At 37.0% G+C, this 23257-nt stretch overlaps 2 protein-coding genes across 12 annotated transcripts in view; one reads left to right on the forward strand and one right to left on the reverse strand.

Annotated features, from left to right (window-relative positions):
- The window catches only part of CASK (calcium/calmodulin dependent serine protein kinase), a 235006-nt gene that overhangs the window by 120739 nt on the left and 91010 nt on the right, over positions 1-23257 (forward strand). For 10 of the 11 annotated variants that reach the window (XM_076355172.1, XM_076355180.1, XM_076355195.1 and 7 more), the window contains exon 6: positions 11389-11491. In XM_076355172.1, the coding sequence (XP_076211287.1) occupies positions 11389-11491 (103 nt within the window). Of the gene's footprint in view, positions 1-11388; positions 11492-17074; positions 17176-23257 lie in introns of those variants that run through there. The other variant, XM_076355261.1, reaches the window with a different exon arrangement.
- On the reverse strand, positions 5873-9573 carry GPR34 (G protein-coupled receptor 34). Its single transcript, XM_076328885.1, has 2 exons — positions 9502-9573; positions 5873-7696 (listed from the first exon to the last, which is right to left on the reverse strand). The coding sequence occupies exon 2, from the start codon at positions 7671-7673 to the stop codon at positions 6534-6536; it is 1140 nt and encodes a 379-aa protein (XP_076185000.1). The 5' UTR covers positions 7674-7696; positions 9502-9573; the 3' UTR covers positions 5873-6533.

Raw genomic sequence — 23257 nt, forward strand, 5'->3', positions numbered from 1 at the left:
ATTTTGTTTCTCATTTTGCAGTACTATGATACACAATTAGTCATTTCTCTGCCATTCATGTTCTTATTTCTACACTTCTCACTCTGACTGTGCAGTTTGAATGTTAAGGCTTTTTCCAGCTTCATCCCTTCTCCCCAGTTATTCTCACTCTCGTGATGTCTGTGAACAACTTCTGTGCAAGGATTTTTCCTACCTATGCACTCTACAAGCAGTGGATGGTGACAGCTTTGTAGCACCCTCTCCATTCTCTTGGATGCCACAGAGCCCTCAGTAGTTAGGATTTTGTGTAAGGGATGGAAAAAAGGCTGGCAGAAGGTTCCCAGTGCTACAGAGAATACGTTGATATATTGATTGATCCGTTGATCCAATACTTTGGATCGGTGGAACATTATCAATGGGTTCTTTTTCTCTGTACACTTTATTTGTACTGTGCAACACAACTGCCTTCTCTCCACCCTGATTCTGTATGTGCTTTCAGAGAGAGCATTAAACTAAAGCGTCCATATGTCAATTTTCTAGTTCCAGGAATAATGTGACTCTCACTTTTTTATCAGTGATGTAAGTTGCACTCCTCTTTTATGGTTTCATTGACTGATGTTGTGAGGAAAGTTGTTCAGTTAAATTTTTCCATGTTGTGTTATCAAAACAATTGATACTTGTCTGCCCTCATGAAAAATACCGATTTGCAGGTTAAAACCGTAATTACAGTTAAGATCAGTGTGAAAATGAAAGGTGATGTTGTGGTTTAACCCTGGTAGACAGGTAAGCCCCACACAGCTGCTTGCTCCTTCCCCCTCAGTGCGATGGGGTAGAGAATCGGAAGGGTAAAAGTGTGAAAACTTGTTTATGATTTCTGACTCTTCCCCCTCCTGTTCTTGTGGCTGCTCTGCTGCAGAACAGGCTGCTGCTTCTGATGCTCCCTCCTGTTCCCTCTAACACGCTCTGGTCAAATCTGTCATTATCTCGAACCCTTTGAGCCCCACGTTGGGTGCCAAGAAGGGTTGTTGTGGTTTAATCTCAGTAGGCAGCTAAGCCCCATGCAGCTGCTCGTTTACTCCCCCTCCAGTGGGCTGGGGGTGAGAACTGGTAGGGTAAAAGTGAGAAAACTCATAGCTTGAGATAAGGAGAGTTTAAGAAGTTGTCCTGGTTTCAGCTGGGAGAGAGTTAATTTTCTTCCTAGTAGCTGGTACAGTGCTGTGTTTTGGATTTAGGATGAGAACAATGTTGATAACACACCGATGTTTTAGCTGTTGCTAAGCAGTGCTTACACTAGTCAAGGACTTTCCAGCTTCCCATGCCCTGCCAGCGAGAAGCTGGGAGGGGGCACAGCCAGGACAGCTGACCCAAACTGGCCCAAGGGATATTCCATACCATGTGACGTCATGCTCAGTATATAAATGGGGGGGAGTTGGCCGGAGGGCGGTGACCGCTGCTTGGGAACTGGCTGGGCATCGGTTGGCAGGTGGTAAGCAATTGTATTGTGCATCACTTATTTTGTATATTCTTTTATCACTATTATTATTATTTTCCCTTCCTCTTCTGTCCTATTAAACTGTCTTTATCTCAACCCATGAATTTTACTTTTTTTTTTTTTTCTGATTCTCTCCCCCATCCCACTGGGGCGGGGGGGAGTAAGCGAAAGGCTCTGTGGTGTTTAGCTGCCTGCCGGGTTAAACCACAACAGAAGTGAACGGAAAAGAAAAAAGAAAAGAAAAGAAGAAAAGACAAAAAAAATGCAAAACCAAGAAAAACAAGTGATGCAAAAAATGCCAATTGCTCACCACCAGCTGACCAATGCCCAGCCAGTTCCTGAGAAATGGCAGCCCTGGCAAACTTCCTCCACGGCTTTTATTGCTGAGCACAAGGTCATATGGTATGGGATATCCCTTTGGTCAGTTGGGGTCAGCTGTCCCAGCCATGTCCCCTCCCAGCTGCTTGTGCACCCCCAGCCTACTCGCTGGTGGGGTGGGGTGAGAAGCAGAAAAGGCCTTTACTCTATGTAAGGACTGCTCAGCAATAACGCTTTTTTCAGCACAAACCCAAATCTTAGCCCCATAGAAGCTACTGTGAAGAAATTTAACTCTATCCCAGCCAAAATCCAGCACAGCTGTTTACTCAAACCAGGTACACTTTGATATGTTTATGATTCAAGTTATAAACTTGTATCTGGCAACCGGTTTTGTTTCTTGGCTTATGTTTTCCATTCATTTTAAGGAATATATGTATGACAATGTAGCTATTAATGTATTTGTCATGTCTAAAAGGTATAGAAGTGACTAGCCAGCACGTATACATGCATTTTGTAACTAATATTTATTCTAATGAAGAATATGCACTCCTTTTTACATAGTAAAAAAGAGGTGATGTTTTGGTACACCAACTGAAATTTGAGGATGTGCTGTAGATTTGAATAAAGAAGGAAAATGAGGTTCATGCAGGTTATGCGGATATGTGCGTTCAGTTAGCCTCTACCTACAGAAAGAAGAATAAATAGAATGGTTTGCATGTTGAAATTCATCTGAAGACTCAACTAATTGCTTTAGTTGGCCCTGATAGTACTTAGGAAGCACTGCTAAGACGAGAATTAAGAGACACTATTAAAGCGACTAATTATATGGTCATTTGACATGTCACAGTGTCACTTTCAGCAGACCTCCCAAGATGCTTCAGGACTGTTTGCTCTTCAGTAATATTGGTTTGCAGAGCCTGGCATTTTACCCTCAAATTTGGGAAAATTGATTGCAGAAAAAAATATGTAAGGATTAAATATTTTTTTAAAATAGTAAAGATACCTGCTTTTGTTTTTCGGTCAGTAGTAATTGTTTCCTACATGACAGTGCTGTCTAGTTTCAGGTCATTTTCTGAGCCAGTTGATACATCCGGCCTTTAACATCTTGAAGCACTGATTTACATAGATGTGGAAATCCATAAGTATTTTCACTTGTTTGGTTGCTTTTTGGGGTTGTTTTTTTTGTTCTAACTGCTACTCCCTTAATGTCACACGCTGACAAAGATCATATAGTCATACCTGTTCCCCTCTTCTGTGCCATACCTGCCGTTATAGACTTGTTGTGCTCCCTTTCAAATTTTCGTTTCTGAGCTGAAGAGTTGATTTATTTAATGTAGTCTGTATAGAATCTGCATCATATAAATTATACAATAGCACAATGATGACTTCTCAGGTTTTTTCCTCCTAATTTTAACAGTCTGTTTGCTCTTTTATTGCTGTTGAGCAGAGAGCTATATCTTGAACTTTTTTTAGGTTTGACTACCCTGAATAATAGTGTGTTGCTTGAAAACTTTGTCATCTCCTTACTCTCACTCATTCCAGATTGTAGTGTTAAACATGTTCGTAAACATATCTATTTGCAGATTCTTGGGGAATATAATGAAGAAAAAAGACTACGTATTTTTAAGCTTTCTTTCTGGTTTTTAACCAGTTCTAAAACAAGAATTAACATCTAACATCCTAGGGCGTCTTAGAGCCTTTAGTAAGTGACCTTGCTGAAATCCAAGTTCAGCATATCACCTTTATCCCCGTGCTTCTCAGCTCTTCCAGAGAGCTCCTCTGTTATTGGTTTTCTGGTACATGGCTTCCCTCAAACAAATCTATTCGGTTTTCCCTAGGGTACCTTATACACCCAAGCTTGCCTAATTTTATTTGTCTTTATAGGTGCTATGGATTTGCCTAATACGAATGTTAGACTGTAGCTCCTGAAATCTCATTAAAAGATTTGGGTCATATTTGCTGCTTGTGTACAGAGGCTGGTTTAACCGACAGATTATCCTGTATTGAAATGCTTTTGAAACATTTTAATGCATAGCCTGTAGTCCTGGGAAAGTGTTACTCTCCAACATTTCTTCTAAAATGTCTTTTTCTGAAACCTTGTCTGCTGAAATTGTGCATGGTGTCCTTGGTGCTCCTTCTCTACAATCTGTAAAGAATGGCTGTCATGTAGAACACATCTGATCAATGCAAATAGGTATGGGTGCTTAAGGCTTTCCTCTTGCAGAAGATACTGACTAGATTTCACTGTTAAAATTATTAAAAACAAAAAAGCCCACGTAATACTATTCACATGATGGACCAGAATCTTGAACTTGTACTGCAAGACTATTTTCCTGTTCTCCTTTTATGTATTTAGTTGTTTACAAAATAATATTACAGTAACCAAGTAAACATTACATAATTTACAAAAACATGCCCAGAAGACTAAGGTGGTCTGTTTTTTGTCCTGTGGAGCACATTTCTATTTGCCTTTGGCTTTAAAAGTTAACTTCATTTGTAGCATTGAAGCCCTGTACTATGACTTGATCTTCTGAAGAGATCTGAGTCTATTTTTGCAATCATGCAGTGTCCATGAACTGCAGTCCTTGTAAATGAAAATTCTGGTTTAAACAGAACACTTCCTTCAGAAGAATTTTAGAATTCAAATTTTGTTTGAGCCTCACCGTGTCATTCGTGTCCATCCTGTCCCATGTTTCCCCATCTCCCTGCCCCAGCCTGGTGATCAGTGTCATCAATCAGCTACTCACAGTAGAAGAAATATAGGCAAAGAAAGAATGATGAGATAATGTATATATCTTGTGAAATGATGGTTTATAAACTCCACTAGATTTACTAAAGTTGATGTAACTATGTAGAACTACTATACTGTGTGGGAGAATTGCAGAGGACAAGGAACATGCTATTCCTTGCTTCAGCATGCATATAATAGGATGAGAAGATGATAGATAAAAGAGCGTGAAAAAATGTAACGCGGTTATTGTGAGAATCAATCAAATTATTGTGCAAATATCTTAATTATATGCTGAAATGTTTAAGAAAAAATGCAGTTACCATCGTACTTTTATGAACATTACATGTTTGTAGGAATCTCTCTCTTGAAGATTAAGAAACCTCACCCTTTTTTTTTTTTTTTTTTTTTAAATAAAATACACTGGCTAGTTATTGTAATTTGTTTAACATGTTTATACCCAGTTTCACCAAAACTGAACGAAGTAAAATCACATAAAAATTAAACCAAGTTTATGTCTAGCGGAGGTGAAGTGTTATGTTTGCTTTGTTCAATAAGAGTTTTATGAGTAGCTTCTGTAAAACCAGAATGTTGTACAGCATTAGTAAAAATCCACAAGTTTTGACACAGATTTAGCATAAAAAGTCACATGATCCATCAGAGAAGTTACTGGTAGTTGTATTAAAACCAACTTCTTTACACCAGCTTACTTGAGCAATATTGCTTGTATGTGTTCAGGATAATAAATCCTTATTTTATGGAGCTTAACATCTGGTGTCTAATTCGTTCACCTTTCTGGCCTGTCATGCCAGACATTTAAGTTGTTCTTGGTATAACTGCCTCTTTACTCATCTTTGGGTCTAACAACTCCCACCTTCAGCCCTTTTTTTTTTAAACAATGTTACAGTTTGAAATTGTTGTTTGTGCCTAAATACATAAAACTGTTTGGTTTTAATCTGAGAATATGGTTGTGTCTATGGGACATTCCTGTTACATTGCTATTTACATAGCATCAGCAATTATCAAGATTATTTAAATCACGTGAAAAGAGAAGGTCTGCGCCAGGCAGGAAGCGTGCAGCCAAAATGCGTGGCTTCAGAAATCTGTAGTAGACCAGTGACTGAGCCTAAGCAAAGACTAGAGCTGATGTGTCAGGTGTTCACAAGAGCTAATTTTTCTGTTCTGCTCTTTATGCTCAGTTCTGTGAGTTTGTTTTCTTTGCTGAACTACTTTGTGTAGCTGCAGTCCCCAAATTTGTCAGAGTTTGAAGGAAATCTTAGGTAACTGAAAATACCTGTATGTCATCTCTCCTTCTTTAATTTCTAATTTTCCAAAAGCATTGCTTACTTTTCCTCAGGTGTTCGACCTTGACATTCATTAAAATGCTGAAAATATAATAAGGGGCTTAGGAAGCTTGAATATTTTAATTTTGCTGTTTAATAAAACTGAGTGTCTCTTCTGTAATTATAACTGAATTAATGGCAGTCGTATTCTTCACCTCATTTTTAAGCCACATATGTTGCTAAATTCTCAAATATTTTCTTGGAAAAAATACTTTTACAAATGTAGTTAAAATGCTGATCTCTTTGAAACCTATTAAAACAGAGAAGTACACAAAATCTGTAATGGTTTATATAGCTCTTTTGAATAGGACACAATTTACTTTTTGCAAAATTCATCTATTATTTACATACAAAAGTTGGTAATACCGATGTCTTATATACAAGGTTCCTTATACAGGTTCAAACCACTTCATGGAAATCTCCTTAAAGAGATAGTGTTTTAGTTTAGTCCAACAGAAGGTGTCTGAGAACTTCCTATTTTGTTTTCTTGGATAAACAAGAGCGAAATACTTCTGAAAAGTAACTTCTCATTTTCACAAACAGAAGTAAGACTTCTCATTTTTTAACAGGAAGAAAGAGGCAGGTTTAGTAGCTGTACAGTATTGCTTTTGGTACATCTTAAATTGATGTCCTGGAGTGACAGAGAGAAACCAGTATCCATTCATTTACACAATCAAATCAGAGACGACTTCTTTAAAGAACTTTGGTGGGGAGTGGTAGTAGATAATCGCTCTTGTGTATATTGTCCAAGTTTTACTTCTGACGTGCTTTCCAGAGTTAGGCCTGAATCACCATGAATTCTTCTGCAAATAAGTTGGAATACAGTCTTACGGACACTTCTGGACATTAGGAAATACATAACTGGGTCTAAGCAGCTGTTAAAAGATGAAAATATGAGCATCACCTCATTGCATTTGTGAATGATTTCCTTCCAATAACAAGATGGATTTTGTAACTGTGATGTAATGTAGACAAACCGGAACATGTGGTAAGGAACAAAACAGATGGTGAAAATAATGAGTACAATGAAGGAATTCCTTGCTGTCTGGGTGTATTTTCCTGAGTTGGGAAAATTTGCTCTTTTCTTCGAAATTTTCAGAAGGTTCTTGGCAATTTTAACATACGAAAGTATCAAAAGGAAAAAAACTATCCAAAAAATTATTACAATAATATAATTTAAAATTGCTTCTGTCTTTGCATTCTGTTTATTTCGGTAATGAAAGCACATAGTAGAATTGCTGTCCTCACTCGTAAAGAAAGATGGTGCAACTACTATTATAAATCCTGTTAGTGCAAGTGCCCACACCATGCAACAAATATGTATACTTCGTGTGGTAGTTAACATTTTAGGACGCTTCACAGACTTATTTATTTTTACATAACGATCTAGACTAATTAGTCCCAACAGTACTATGCTAATATACATGTTCATATAAAATAGAGTTCCTACGATCTTGCATAAAATGAGTCCAAACATCCAGGTGTTTTTGGTAACATGATAGAGTATTCGGAAAGGAAGACAGAAGATCAGCAGAAGGTCTGCAATGGCTACATTTAGCAAGTAAACTTGGATAGAATTCCTTTTCTGATGAATGCACAGGAAAGCAAACAGGGCTATAATATTTCCAACCAATCCAATGACAAAAATAACAGAGTAAAAAACTATCAAAGCAAGTGACAGTGAGTTGTCGTCTAAGGGACAACTGGCATTGTTTTGAATTTCTGAGGCATTTGTGGGTAGATTAGTTTGGTTACTCCAGAAGACTTCCTCGTATGGCAGAATGGTCAGTAAATCAGCTGAAGCTGCAGCCATTTGTGAGGATTTTTTTAGCTGTTCTGTAGGGATGCAAAGAGAATTTTTAAGAATTAGATCGCCACGGGGCCATTTTTCACGTGTTTGCTTGCTTTATTGCATACAGTCTTATGTGATACAAACGTAAAAGGCAATAACTAAAAAAAGTAAATGCACCGAAGTATCGCTGTAGCTGAGTAGAAGAAGGACTTTCAGCCGGATATCATGATACAGTGTAAGTCTAGAATAATCGGTTCCCTGTTTTTCTTCACGTGAAGTAGGCAAGAACAGATGGTACAGAGCACTCACACAGATAACTATTTTTGTAATTACATCTATTACTGCCTTGTATTGTTTTAAAAATCAACTTATGTTTTGCTGCAAATTTTAGAAATTTAAATTTGTTGTTTTATCTCTAAGTATGAATATTTTTTTTTAAGTTCTAATGTTAGGATTAGTCTTTCTGACACAGTAAACTTTTAAATTAAGATGCAAAAAAGGGTAAGCATAGCTAAGTGAAGTATTCTCGGTGTTGATACAAAGTACATAGGAATATATCAAAACAATTCTAAACTCATCAGAATTAATTTTAAATAAGTACCCAGGATCTCTTGCATGCAAGTCATAGTTTTCAATTAGAAAAGCAATTGTCAATTAATATTTATTTGGCTATGTAATCTGTTATAAGTAACACTATGAGATCAGTACTATTACAAGTAGCTTGTTTTTAATAATTTATATCTTCATGTAAATTTTAGTATTTTTTCCTTTTCTTGACTGTTCAAAAATCAATATTATGCAAAGAAACTAATATTAGCTGGAAACCACATTAATGCAGTGACAGATTGTTTTCACATCTTCTTTATTTTCATTGTTTTCCTTGTTTTCATCTCAACGTTTTTAATTTCACTAAGCTTATTTCTATCCAGGAAGGTACAATTTGGAAGATAAAAGTCAGCTTTGAGGAAAGAAGGAAAACCAAAAAAGTGTGTGGTTAGGAGAGTGGAATCACAATGAGCTCTTCAGAGAGATGGTTAAGACTGATGAGTAACGATACAACTTTTGTCATCAATTTGTATGGCATAGCGATAAAAGATTCCATAAATAAGTTTGTTTAGATTTTTTTTTTTAAAGGGGCAAGGTTTTTTCCCCTAGTATCACAATATCTTCAGAATTGGTTTTGGTACTATGAAGTTAGTTGTCTAACAACAGTAACAAGAAAAAAAACAACAAAATTTGCATGCCACGTCTTAAAAATGCAAATTTACACTTAAATGTGTGATATAGCTACAGCAGTGAAAATGGCAGCATTTTAGGTAAAATTCTTAGTAAGACCTAATGTACATACAGAATCTGAATTATTGAGAGACAGTCTAAAACATTTTAACATCCTACATTAGCTAACCTTACAATTGCATTTAATTTGTACAATATGTTAGCAGTTTTTAAAGTATTTCTGGTTTCATATTTGGCATTTCATATTGTCAGGGCAAGAAGTGATTTTAAAAGTTTGTTTAAAAAAACATGCTTTCAAATACATCTTGAAACTTATCTACTACTATAATTTCTTGTTTATGTTGCTTTTCTATAAAAATGCTCGACATCATGAGTTGCATAAGTAGTGACAAGTTCTAGGTTGATGAGAGAGTTAAAAATTTAATTACACTGCAGATACATTAGAAACATAACCTTTAGCTATCATCAGTTTTGTCATCTGTAAGCAAGCAGGCATGCTTAAACATAGGTATATTTAAGAAAGGGTTTGAAGGTCAGCAGTACCTTTGCAGTTAAGAGAAATTTTAATAAACATTTGGTTTACTGTAGCTTAAATATAAAAGCAGCCACTTACCATTTATATATCGAGAACTTCTGCTGATTTTCAAAACCGCTGGTGAAGACAGGGAGGAGTAACATGCAAGTCCTCTTATTAGAAAGCTAAAGTACCAGCTTCTCTATGAAAATGATGAGAATCAGCTGACACAGTACAATTAGCAACAAGGGGAAGTTTTGCTAGTGTTGCAACTGGGTTTTTTTAAAGATATTTTTAACTAGCAAAACTCAGTCTATTAAAAAGATCAATTTTGCTGTTAATTTGGGCTTTGCTGGAAGAGGTTCTATAATAAAGTTTTCTCTGATTTTCACTCTGAATTGGAGATTTGGGTTTTTTTTTTTTCTCATAAACTGTTTCTGGTGAGCAGTGTCAGTGGCTTCCTTTTTGAATGACAATTATGTTGGTACAGCCTGTCTTCTTTTTAATGCTGTCATGGAAATAGTATCACTTTCTCAAATGTGGAGTAAAGAGAAATCAACACCACAGTGAAATGGTACATTTTGCTTATGTTGGTGTAGTTCTTCCATCTATCTTCCTCCTTGCCTGGGGTTAGAAATTTGAGGTTGATCTTTTTCACACAAAATGTCAGTGATGAGAGAATGTGAAAGTGCCCAAAGTGTGCAGCTTAACAATTTCAATAAGGCAGAAGTGAAATACAATATTCAGAGATGATACCACCTGGTAATACTATTTTAAATAGGATGTAAAGGATTGAAAATTACATTTATAAATTGCAAATGTATAAATGGATCCTAGAAGTTCTGATAGAAGGTAGCCTAAATTTAACGATCATCTCAAGAACATTGTCTTGACTTAGTATTCTCCTTAGCATTTGAAATGAGACTTTCCACGTTAACTTTCTTAATATATCGTCTGTTTAGGAATCAAGCTTTTATGGGATTCTGCAGATTTCGGTTAGAATTGTAAACAGGCTATGCATTCTTACTTGAAGGTGCTTGTTCTCATACACTTGAAACTTTTTAAAAGAAGACATGGGTGGTTACAGATGATGACTTTACAGGTAGTCAGATTGAGCTTGTTGTAGCTCCTTTGCATTATTTTGAGTTCCTGGTTTTGTAATTTAAGCAGTAATGTGTTCTCAAGAAGCAGTATACAAGTTTGACATTCTTCCTTTTAAATAATATGGTTGACTGCAAAGGGAAGCTTTGAGTAAATGCAGGAAGTCACTCTACATTAAATGCAGTAGTCTGGCTGTGTGTATTAAATGCTAAATTGTGTTCGAATAGATTTTGTCTGTATGTTGCTTCCTCATACACCAGTCGGTATCCGTCCAAATTGTTGTATAATACTACTCCATTTTTACACATTACACCTCACTCTTATTAGTTGAAAGACTGTGCCTGGAATCCAGTTTAGAAACCTAAACAATTTCCCTCTCGCTGCAATATTTATTAGAAACATCACAGGGATGTTCCTTTTCTTTTCTGCAGTTGGAAAGTGACCAGTGAATTCTGTGATTAAGGCTCAAAATAGTGTTTTATGTTCTCTGTGTGAAGGATAAGATCCCACAAAGTGTATCATAGGCAGGATGTTTCTGCTGGAGAATTGAAACAGTGTAAGGCTTAAGGGTGGAAAGTAAAAAGAAAAAGTAATACCAGTTAAGAAATTATAGGCGTTAATTTCCATTTTATTATGATTTCACTTTGTTCTTTGCGAGTTCTGTTAAGTCCTGGAAGGATTTTGCTATGCCTGGGACATTTGAAAGGGAAGCCAATGAAGGAGGAGTCGTCCATGCCAGAAAAAAAAATCTGAAATTAAGAAAATCTTTCAAAAAACCCCCAAAGATTCTAGCTCCTGTTTTGCAAATGTATGAAAATAAGTTCTAAAATGCAAATTGTATTTCTCAAATAATATAATAATTTGTCTGGATTTTTGTCTTTTCAGCCACACTGTGTACTGCTTGCCTCAAAAGAGAATTCAGCCCCAGTAAAGCTTGGTGGTTTTGGGGTAGCAATTCAGTTAGGAGAGTCTGGGCTAGTTGCTGGAGGTAAGAAATTTTCCATCGAAGTCATATAATATGCATGTTGTACTGCAGAGTTCTGTTCTTCTGACACAGCCTGGCCTACAAAACAAGAGCTCAAAAATAATATTTCACTAAAGACTTTGTTAACATTATAAATGCACACAGTTAATCTAAATTGCTAGTAGAATGTAACGTTGTTGTGCATCTATACACTGAGTATTAAATCCCTCTAAATGTTACTCAACAGGAGCTTATGCTGGTTTGATCAAAATAAAATTGGAAAAAACAAAGAATTTTCCATTTTAATGCAATCTTTGGCATAATTCTTCCATGCTTGACAAAGCAAATCAAATGAAAATGCTACCAAGATTGAAATGTATGTCAAAGCAATTGAGTAAGGACTTACTACAGCATCCTCAATGCTCCCCTATGTTTCTTAGGCAATTTCTGTTAGAATGCTACGCTGTTTAATAGCAAAATCTTACTAGTTTTCACATGTGATTCTTTTCTGTGTTTTAATATTTCATTGTAATTATTGCATAAGACATCAATATCGATACATATGTATATTTTTTGACTAAGTGTGTTTTGTTTTCTGTGGATTTTATTTCCTCTAGCTGCCTTCCATATTGTTCCAGACAATAGGGTTATGCTTTAATCAGCCTGCACAGATGAAGACCCAATCAATTTTCTGATGCTTTCATTGCCAGAGTAGGAGACCACAACAAAAGATTTTGTTCATTTTGATTTTTTTTCTTCAAAACAAGTAACTTCCTCTCAGTACCGTGCTTCTTCATAAACTCAGATTTCCTAATCTAATTACTTAAAGGTCTGCGTCAATTTGGCTTTTATATGCTCTTTAAAATAAAAAGCAAATCCAATATAAGAGTACCAACAGCTTCCATTCTCTTCCAGATATCACTAATACCCTGGAAATATCCAGGTATCTTATTACCTAGAGACCTAGATACATCTTTTCAAAGAAAATATCCATTCAGTTAAGCTGCTGTTGTTTCCTTAATAAAAAGGTCACTCCTTTCTTTACTTTTCCTGTTTCTCAAATTTTCTGTACCTCAGCCACTGCTTTTTATAGTGATAGTTCCTATACTTTTGTTTATGATTCTCTCGTTTTTCTTCCTTATATTCTCACTGAGCAACTTCATCCATTTCTTCTGTTTCAGCTACTCTTCTGGAGGTAGTCAGATACAGCATGCTTTCTTTCAGACTACTAGCTGTCTCGCAAAAAACCTCAAGTTCAACTTGGAAAAAAAATCCGGCTTTTTTCCACAAATTTGTCATGTCCTTCCTTTCCTGTTACCATTCACTGTTCTGCGATCCCACTCATCATTCATGTGCTCAACCTCCATGTGGTTATCAGTACTGGTCTGGTCTTTCCTTTTCTGTGTAAAAATGTTTTCATTCCTTTCTGGTTCTGTTTGCAGTACTTACAAAAGCTTCTTTCTTAAGCATCAGCAATATAATATTTCTCTGTAGCTGTATCTTTTGCCTTATCCATCTCAACTTCTGCCATATTAGTCTGCCTCCTCTCTCTACACTGTCATTTCCAATTTGTAGCCTTTTTGCTAGCACTTGTTACTTTCAGCTTCACATTCCTCTCGCTTTCAGGGATACCCAGAGTAATTCCACTTCATTTATAGACCAGGGAAGGTCTCAGTTCTACTAGTTGTTTCAAGCTTTCTCCTTAACAGACTCCTTATCTCTTTCTTCTCATCTTCCATTCCGGTCTTTATACCACAAACTACATCTGTTATCTGGCAATTCTTTTCCCTTCCAGAGTCCTACCTGAAGGCATATTACTAGACAGTCCCCTACACAACACTTACAAGATTTTATTTCTTCAACTTTACAGTATCACCCCATATGTGTTATATGAAAGTTAACGATACTGTCTGTTTGAACTGGGCTATAAATTTCTTGTAAAAAAATTGTCTATCTACGTATTTGTTTAAGTAAGTTATCCATATGCCCTATGGATAAGTTTTGTTTGGTAATAATAATAATTACAGGCATTACTTATTTGTCAATTGTCTCCTAAGTGAAATAGAATATCTCCTTACAGAGAAGTTTAAGCAGTATAATAACCAACCTGTTCACTTTCACATTCTTTTTCTAATTTTTAGTGAAAAACATTGATTCAGCTTAACATAGTCAATTATTTCCCTTTCAGCATGGCAATTCCTGTATTTGATGGTTAACACATCAAAAAAGAAATTCTCTATTAAAGAAGAGCTATTATGGCATTAAAATTCTCTTACTGACCCTAAACCCCCCTGTCCTTCTAACCCATTTCAGTGCTCGGTACACCTTAAAAATTTTACAATACTGAAAATACACTGCCTTATACTTACAGAAAGTGCAATACTTATTAGTCTTTCTGTATCTAGGTAATGTGTATTACCACGATACCCTAGCAGAATATACTCATTACTAGTGTAAATCCCTATGTAGATGACCCTGGTGTTCAAGGACAGAAATCTTTTATCTTTATTTTATGTTGCTTGGAGTAGTTTATCTTTTAAACCAGAAAAGGACAGCTTTCCTTTAGAAAAAGCATGTCAACATTGAAAGTAATGTAACTGTAGTAAAGTTCAACTGATAGGACTCTTCCCTTAATCTTGCATAAAAACCCAGCCATTATGCAAAAGCTCTTCAATATCTATGATGATCACTCTCTTTCATGGTAGTATTTTTCTCCTAAAATAGGAGTTGCTATATCTAAAACATTCAGGGGTTACCAATGTTCTAAAATTGTTTTCTTGCTTTCATGCATTTGCGTTTGTGCCATTTTGCTTACCTTTTTACATTGACACACCTGTGCCTGATGAGACCAGATTGTGTGTAGCCCAGGAGGACACAAATAGAAGGGAATTTTCTCTCTCGATGTCTTCGAAGCCTGCCTTCTAGGGTACAGCTCTTGCTTTGTTTGGGACTATGGAATTTTTTTAACTTAACAAAAGACATCTTTTTTCCCAGTGTGCGTAAATTGTTTTTTGGGGGAAAGGGGATTTTTGTAATAAAGTTAAACTAAGTGCCAGGTATTGAAAGTAGACCAGTCCCAATCTTTTGATGTAAGTCCGAAGATAGACTTGTGTTGTTTAGAAGGATTATAACTACAGTGTTCTTTCGAGCAGATAGAGGGTTATTTAACAGAAGTATAAAGGAACTCATGATAACAAGCTATGACATCATACTAGATGTCATTAATGAAAATGTCTGTGGAGTAGATTTTAGGAACAGGACCGTATTTTATCAGCTAACAACCCAGTGGGGTTTAGTTTTAAGGGAGTTTAATTACTGTTAAGTAATTACCAAAAAAAAGGACATAGCCATAACTCATTTTACATTTCCCTTCTGGTCTTATGAAAGGAAATACTTTTTGTTCCACCATGTTTGCCCATAAGCTGCAATGCAATGAATATGAAGCATGTGTCATCTGAGTTACAGGAAATTGCTTTCATGAGCTACCAATCTCTGAAGGTCTCTTCTTGCAGTTCTTATGACCAGAAGTGGAAATTTTTGCTAAGTGTATTCATTTGAAGCATTGAAGTAGGTACTTTAAGATGGAATTCTGGCAGTATACACAGTAGTTACAGATCATCATAATTAATAAGTGAACTCTTTTATGGAACAGGATGTAGACAGGAAACAGTCCATGTTTGCATGGTTATGATGCAGCTGGAGTAGTGGAACCTCTAGGAAGTCACTGATTTAATAGAGCAATCTCACATTATGATCTCTCTCTTCTTCCTTGGGACAATTTTTCTTTCAGAATGTGGTATGAATTGACACAATATTTTCTTAGATAAATGTGACATCAGATTTATCAGATACTAAATATCTTCGATGCTAAATCTTGGGATTTTTAGCTAGTATATGGTATAAAAGTCTGAAGGAACAAAAGCCATTGAGTCCAAAAGTGCTATTTCCTCCACTTAATCTACTTATTTTCTCCTGGTTTGAACTAGTGGAAAATAAGATATTAGGTATAGACCTAAATGGTACAAGGTTCTATACTAACTGTCAAGTCTTATCTATGGATAGTTAACTGCTTTTCACATTTTACCTTTAGCAGCAAAATGTCACAGGTACCATGATGCTAATCCAGTCCAGTATTGATTTTTATGTATTATTGGTTAGCTCCCTCAGTTGCTCCAGAATCCTGTAGTATCTTCAGGTATCCTAACACAACCATCATCATCTTACCCGAAGACATCCTATATGTTCTTAATAAAAATGTAGCACATGAATAGCAAGTGTTCTTGGTTCTTTGTCAGCTAGCCTTTTAGACTTCCTACAAAAATAGCAAAGGAAGACATTACCATAAATTTCCCTGTAAATAAGACTATGGAATTTGGGGTGGGGTGGATCTTTTAAGTTCCTTATTTTTGCTTTGTTCCCATCAATGTAAAAATGGTCATAGAATCATAGAATAGTTTGGGTTGGAAGGGACCTCTAAAGGTCATCTAGTCCAAACCCCCTGCAATGAGCAGGGACATCTTCAACTCGATCAGGTTGACCAACCAACCTGACCTTGAATGTTTCCAGGGATGGGGCATCCACCACCTCTCTGGGCAACCTGTGCCAGTGTTTCACCAAACTGGATCTTCTTGGTGGTTTTATAAACCCCAGTTTAAAACCCATATTTTTGAAATGTTGTTTTTTTTACACCGCATGGACTTTTCTTCCTTTTCATTATCAGTCTCTGAATGATATAGCAAATCTTTCTTTTGTTTTCCAAGGAGAGGTAAATATTTGTAAGCTGAGGTCCTACACTAGTATTCTTTCACTTAAATGGTAGTGTTTCTTTCCTCTGCAAAGCAAGAGCACTATTTCACTATTTTTTTTTTCCTGAAAAATAAAAAAATGTGAGCCTCTTCAAAGCTTTGCCTCTGATAGACTTTGTTTTATTTAAAAGATACAATGGTGGCTTACTGTGTCTCAGAAATTCCACTTCACATCTAGGTCGATTTGAGACTGCTTACAGGAGGCTAATGTGTTTAAAAGTCAATTTAGGTTTACTTCCTGCATCATAGTTTTATGGCCAAAAAGGCCATTGAGTCAATTATTATAATTTGTCTGGTTAACGTGTGATCTTTGCTTTGTTCGTTTTCTGGACACTAATATCCAGTTGTCCAGTTGTCTGCTGATGCATCTTTTAAAATACTTTTTCTTCAGACAATCTTCTGTGCTGAAGTTGAATTGCCTTTTTTTCTTTTTTCTTTTTTTTTTTTTTAATCTATTCATCTCCTCTGTATACCTGCTTTAAACATCTCTATTGTCTGGAGTAATGTGGAAAGGAATTAAAAGTAGTAAAGTATTGACCGATCTGATCTAGTGTGTGTGATTCTTCGATTCCTTCCACATTATTCTGGACATCCCACTCTTTTAGAAACTCCTTAATTTATGAACATATTTCTTATTACACTATTATGAGAGGTCAGATGGTGATGTTTATTAGTACCTCACATTTTTTTCCTAAAAATTATTTGTTCCAGTTGTTTCCTTATACATCGTTCAGATACTACTGCTGTTGAAAGACTCTCCTTCTGATATCTTGGTCATCAATCCCCTGCCTTAGGGATGACAAAATCTGATTGGGTCTCTGTATATACTCTTCTTCTTGTGGAAAGCATAGCCCTATTGTCTGGAATAATATGGAAAGAGTCATAGAAACTAAATTGTCAAAGGTAAGTCAAAATTTATCTTTAGTGCTTGTGAATGATATCAGATTGACAACACCTGAAGACTGAAGCTCTCTGTTTATCCACAGGAAAAATCAGCAAAATTAGCAACTTTATAAATTTCCAGACTACCAGCATGCCTCAAAACTGGCTGATAAGAAAGCTTACCTCTAGAAATAAGATGTCTAATGTCTGTACCTATTCAGGCATTGAGTGCTTCCTAAGTCAGCAAACACTTTGATGTAGTCATTTATTTACAATGAATTGGATGGAGGCAAGTATCACACTGAATACATACCACTGCTGAGTCTTCATATAGTGATGATTTTCACATAATGCTACTCTAAAACAGATAAGAAGAGCCTAGAAGCACACAGACAGAAAATTTATTCCAGTCTTCCATATGATTTCTTCTCACATACAGATACAACTAAAAATCATGTGTGTGTGCATGCATGCAATATTTATTTAAATAAAATAATGTTATTTTTTCATGGGCAGTCATTCGAATATATCCAGGAGTGTTCTTATATCCTGAAGAATAAAAGAGCTGTGGAAGGCAGAAGTTATCTATTAAAGAGAGAAAAATGCCTTTGCTTACTGTTCTTTCTCACACTGCCTCCAAAAAGAGGCAAAGCTTCTCCCAAAACACGAAAGAAAATTCAAAAGCTTCTAAAATATTTTAAAACATTTGAATTGTTGAGATCAATTTTAAAATTTTACACTGGACGTGTTTAGAAGGCAAATTTTCTACTAGATAATTTTCAGCAGAAGTGATACTTGGTCTAAAGAGCAGTGAGTATCCATGATTTGAGAAAACTTTGCTGTCTATGGATTTTGTTTATCCTGTTACTGACATTCACCTTACAGTTCTTGTAGTTGCAACATAGGAAAAATCCTATCTATGTCAGTTCATGTGCGCACTCTGTTCATTTTGCTGAGCTAAGTGCAGCTCAGAAGTGCAGCTCAGCAGTCCTTGCTCAGGTCAGTTTTTAGAATAATCTCGAAATCAACATTTGCTCCTTTGATGAACCCAGTGAAGTGGTTAGTTGTTACAAGGATGACAGCTGCCCCAGAAATTACTTTAGCCTTTTTAAGTTTCTAATACATACATACACATATATATGCATTTTTTTACCCTGTTCAACTGGACAGTTCAGTCTCAACCAATTAAGTTTGTTTATTCTGGGTTTGCTTTTTCATGGAGATGAAATTGTGATTTCCACCACCATCACCACCCCCCCGGTCTAAAGTATCAGGATCTTGTAATTTGCACTAAAAAGCTTACGAAACCAAATCTTTCTGTAATTATTTTCACTAATTATAATCTAGCAGTGGTAAATGGCAGGATTTTATTAAGTTAGCCTAGCCTTCTTTCTCATTTCATTTGTACTTATGGAGTTGTCATTTTAAATTTAAAAGTGAGTATTAAGGTTTAGTAGTACTGATTTTTTCAGCATGCTATTAAGTAGCATCCATTTTTCATCTAGTTTATAGCAGCAGTCTGTTGGGTCTTAAACAGCTGTGTAGAATGTTACCTGTTACTGAACTAGTCTAGTCCTTCTGCTTAACATCAAGCAGTTCATTAAAGGGGATTTTTATGGTATACTGGTTTTGAACCAGGGCAACAAAGATCCAGTTTTTACGCCTGTGATCTAAATTCTTTAACTTCCAAGGGATGAGAAAGAAAATTTGGGGTGATCAGAGAGGGACAATGATTTTAACCATAACTTCTAAGTCTGACAGTTTGTCTGTAAGAGCTCTTGAGTACTAAGTAAACACGCAGCCTCACATTCTGATGTGATGTCACCAGATAAAGCAAAATAGGAACCTTGAAGTATCAAGAGGATATAATTTGTCTATTGTCACATAGAAAGTAGGAAATAAACCTCAAGAACCTTGTTTTGTTAGGAAAAAAAGTGTCTATGGAAAAAAATTATAATATGATGAATGTCATTGATAATGAACAGAGTGCTGGCAGTGGATGGCTACTGCATAAGAAACGCATATTATGTTTTGTCTGCAATTTTGATGAGCATACTGTTGCAAGTTATGTTTGCTCCTTGTTGATATTCAGTAGTTTTGTAAGTGGTTTTGTATTTCCTTGTCCTGTGGTCAGGAAGTGAAGTAGAGGGGGAAAGGAAATCTGAAGCTGTTGTCCACCATCAAGACCCTGCTTTGCAAAATTTAGGGACGCCGATTAACGCTCAGTTTCAAGAAACTATTCTGTTCTGCATATATTTATGAGTACAACTAAAGAATGAAGGATTTTTCTTGCTTATCAATTTCTGCAAAGTAATTTTAATTTGAAACATTATTTGCTGAAGGGGAGAAAGAAACAAAAAAACACGCAGTTTTTATACTCTCTTGACACTGTAGATTACTTACTTTATACAGCCCATGATCGAATCAGGTAAGGTGATATTTGAAAACTAAAAATGAAAGAAACAAGCTGTATCTTTGGAGGAAGATTCATCTGATTTTTCCCCATTTAATCAGTATTCTGTATGTTAATACCAGCATACCACATGTGGTGGGTTGACCTTGGCTAAGGGCCAAACTCCCACCAGCTGCTCACTCACTCCCCCTCCTCAACAGAGCAGGGGAAGAAAATAGGATGAAAAAGCTCATGGGTCAAGGTAAATACATGCAAACTGCTTACCAGTTACCATCGCAGGTGAAACAGACGACTTGGGGAAAACCAGTTTAATTCATTGCCAGTTCAAATAGATTTGGGTAGTGGGAAACAAAAGACAAAAATGAAAACACCACCTCCCCTCCTCCTATTCCCAGGCTCAACTTCAGTCCTTCAGTCCTGACTCCCTTACCCCCCAACCCTGAGTGGTGCAGAGGGATGGGGAATGGGGGGCTGTGGTCAGTCCATAACAGCCTCTCTCTACCACGCCTTGCTCCTCACACTTTTCTCCTTCTCCAGCGTGGGTCCTCCCATGGGCTGCAGTCCTTCAGGACAAGCCTGCTCCTGCATGGGTCCTGCACAGGCCACAGTTCCTTCAGGGAATGTCCACCTGCTCCAGCATGGGGTCCTCCATGGGCTGCAGGGTGGATACCTGCTCTGGTGTGGGGTCCTCCAAGGGCTGTGGGGGTGTACCTGCTCCACCGGGGCCTCTCCAAGGGCTGCAGGGGAATCTCTGCTGGAGCATCTGGAGCGCACCTTCCGCTTCCTCTTGCTCTCACCTTGCTGCTCGTGGGCTGTTTTCTCACACTTTTACCATACTCCTCACTGCCAGGCAATGTTTCTCCCTTTCTTACTTTCTTACACACGCCTTCCCTGAGGCGCTACCATCTTGGCTGCTGGGCTCAGCTGTACCCTGCAGTGGGTCCATTTGAACCAGCTGTGTCTGGCGCAGGACAGCCCCCGCCTCACCACCCCTACAGCCCCCCCCACTGCCAGCACCTTGACACCTAAACACCTACACCCAATAATGCTATTGTATTGCTTATGTAGCATATGTTGCTGCTAAATATGCTATTTTACACCATAGGAGAGAATGTAGGATGGGTAACTGTTTGCAAGGACACATCTTCCTCAGAAGAAGGTGTTCTATAGCTCAGCCTTCACTGTACTGCAAATGCCCAGCAGACTTAAATGCATTGGCAAAAAAAAACCCAAAATAAAACCCAAACCTTTAGGTCTACTTCTCACAGCACGTAGTCTTTTTTTTTACCATGTTCATCTCTACAATTGTTTATTTAAAACACAAAGAAGGTCTTGAGCTGAGAGAAGCGTCATATAATTATTGGAAATACACATTAAATCAACTTCGATATCATCTGATACATAGTATTCTTAGTTTCATTAACTACTTGATCCAGACAACTGTATATGTCCCTGAAGTTTAATGCCTCTTTTAAATAGCTGTGCTTGTCTTTGTAATATCTTGTCTGCTAGTGATTTCTGCTGTTCGTCTTTTGAATAATCACTTTTCTCTAGACTTCCCAGATTTCAGAACAGCAATTAGAAAGCCTGGTAGGAAGGCAGAACCTTCAGAGTATATATGATTTTCCATTCATATTGATAAAAAAGATTTGAACAAGCTTTATTACCACAAATGTTTTTTTCAATGTGTAAGAAAGGTTGCACCTGCTGCAAAATTGCAAATGGGTTCCTCTGCACCCAAATGCCAGGAAGTTTACCACTGAGATAAACAAGACTTCAGTAGCAGGCTGCTCTGCAGTCTTGCGTGATGTCTTCTGTACTACAGATTACCAGACTGTGGTATGCATACCGCTAATGTCACGTGAGCAGTCTAAGTGATATACAAATACTGCTTGAACAGGCAGGTGTTGCTGCTTATGTACATGCATAGTCTGATACAGAGCTGGAAATGTTGATGCTTTTGCTGTCACAAATGATGGCATCTTAGGGGAAACAAAGTTAGGAAACCCTTATAGATAGAGATTTGTAGGCACATGAAAAAGAAAAGAAAAAAAAAAAAGGCAAAAAACCCAGACTTCTCAGCAACTTGTGCATACTGGCTATATATACTTTCCATTTTTCTTCCCTTCCCCATCACCAGGCATCTAAAAGAAAGAGGCTTTGGGTCACGTAAGGAGATAATTCTTCCCCTCATATTTGTGACCTTGAAGATTTGGCTTTGAGGTTTATCAGTTAGGCTGAAAGATACATCATAAGCCTATAAATTGTATATAACCAACAAGAAGAATTAGTAATCTTTCCCCATGTCCATCTCTGTCTTTCTCTGTCCAGAGTAAATATCTTTCCTTTTCCTCCAGTGATATGAGGGATCAGCTGGGCTTGCAGCATCTTGCTGTTTTACTCTTTTTTAGCCTGGGAAGGAACTGTCCCTTTGCTATCACATCAGCCTAGACTGCATGGACTTTTTAAGATGCTGACCTAGCTTAGTGGTGAGGTAATATTCCTTTGTCACAGGCAGATTGCTAACATTTATTTGGCAGAGGGATTGCCTCATAAACTGGGAATGAAAAGGTTTAACATAAAGCCAGGTGAAGAAGCTTGACAATGGTGGTGTTTCTCCTTAAGAGTAGTATGGTGAAGAAGCTACCGTCTTTCTGTCAATTTTTTTAATCCTTGTAGATGCAAAAAGGAGTGAGTGGGGACTAGTTAACAGAGCATGGTTAGATCATATTCCTGCATTAGGTGGTATAAACGAAGGATGGTCTTTACTGAGTAAGCTACTGCCAGTCTCCTAGGTGTTTGTTACCAGTGCTGTAACTTAGCTAACTCACATTCGAATGGTGTGCAGGATATGTTGGTCTAGCAAGAGTCTTTTTACAAGACAGGACTGAATTAAATGCGTGCCATGCGAACACCTCGGATTCTCTAGGCTGCATTGTAAACTCTCCTAGCCAGCACAAAGGTGCTGCAAGCTTTGAAAGGAGCCTTTGAAGTCCACTGTAGTATCAGTGAGCAAGAATAATTTATGAAGGTGGTACAAGTGGTAAGAGTTTGCTACAGTTGTGGGTTTTTTTCTTCTGTTGGTACTTGGTGGAACCAGGGTAGTCCAAAGACTACAGTATTTGTAAGTGTCAAATCCTTGCAAATCCTTTGCAGTGGAAACAAACCTCTTTACAATGGGAAACATTTACAGGGAGAGGTAAAATGTTTGTTGCTTTTATTTGGCTTAATGTGTTACACAGAAATTGAATGAAGTCATTCTATTCAGTTTACCCACTCAAAAGAAAATTAGTTGGTACTAAATATGTTTTGTTTCTGTGGGTGTACATTCATTACTAATCCAAAGTCAGTACTGTTCCAGAACCATTACTGTGTGGCACTCATTGAAAGCACTCTGTGAAACAAATTAGCATTATCTTTTTATCTGCGGTAAGATATTGCCTACTTCAAATAAATGAACAACACATTTGCTAGCATTTTGCATTCTTGTTGGCAGTTTCAGTAGACTGGCTAAGGTTTGGGCAGAGCATCAGACCCCAAACTATGCTCTTGCCAATTAGAGGCAGCTTTTTCAAGTAAGCAGTGTAGACTAGAACTCTACAATATCTTTGTACATGCTCTCTGGATAAATAATTCCTGTTTCAAAGGTTGCCCAAATTGATATTTTTACTTTTATATGGCATGTTTCAC

The sequence above is a fragment of the Aptenodytes patagonicus genome, chromosome 1, assembly GCF_965638725.1.
Source record: "Aptenodytes patagonicus chromosome 1, bAptPat1.pri.cur, whole genome shotgun sequence".
Classification (NCBI taxonomy): domain Eukaryota; kingdom Metazoa; phylum Chordata; class Aves; order Sphenisciformes; family Spheniscidae; genus Aptenodytes; species Aptenodytes patagonicus.

Bases quoted from the DNA above. Each gene is read 5' to 3' on its own strand.
- GPR34 (XM_076328885.1), bottom strand. From the start codon at position 7,673: ATGGCTGCAGCTTCAGCTGATTTACTGACCATTCTGCCATACGAGGAA.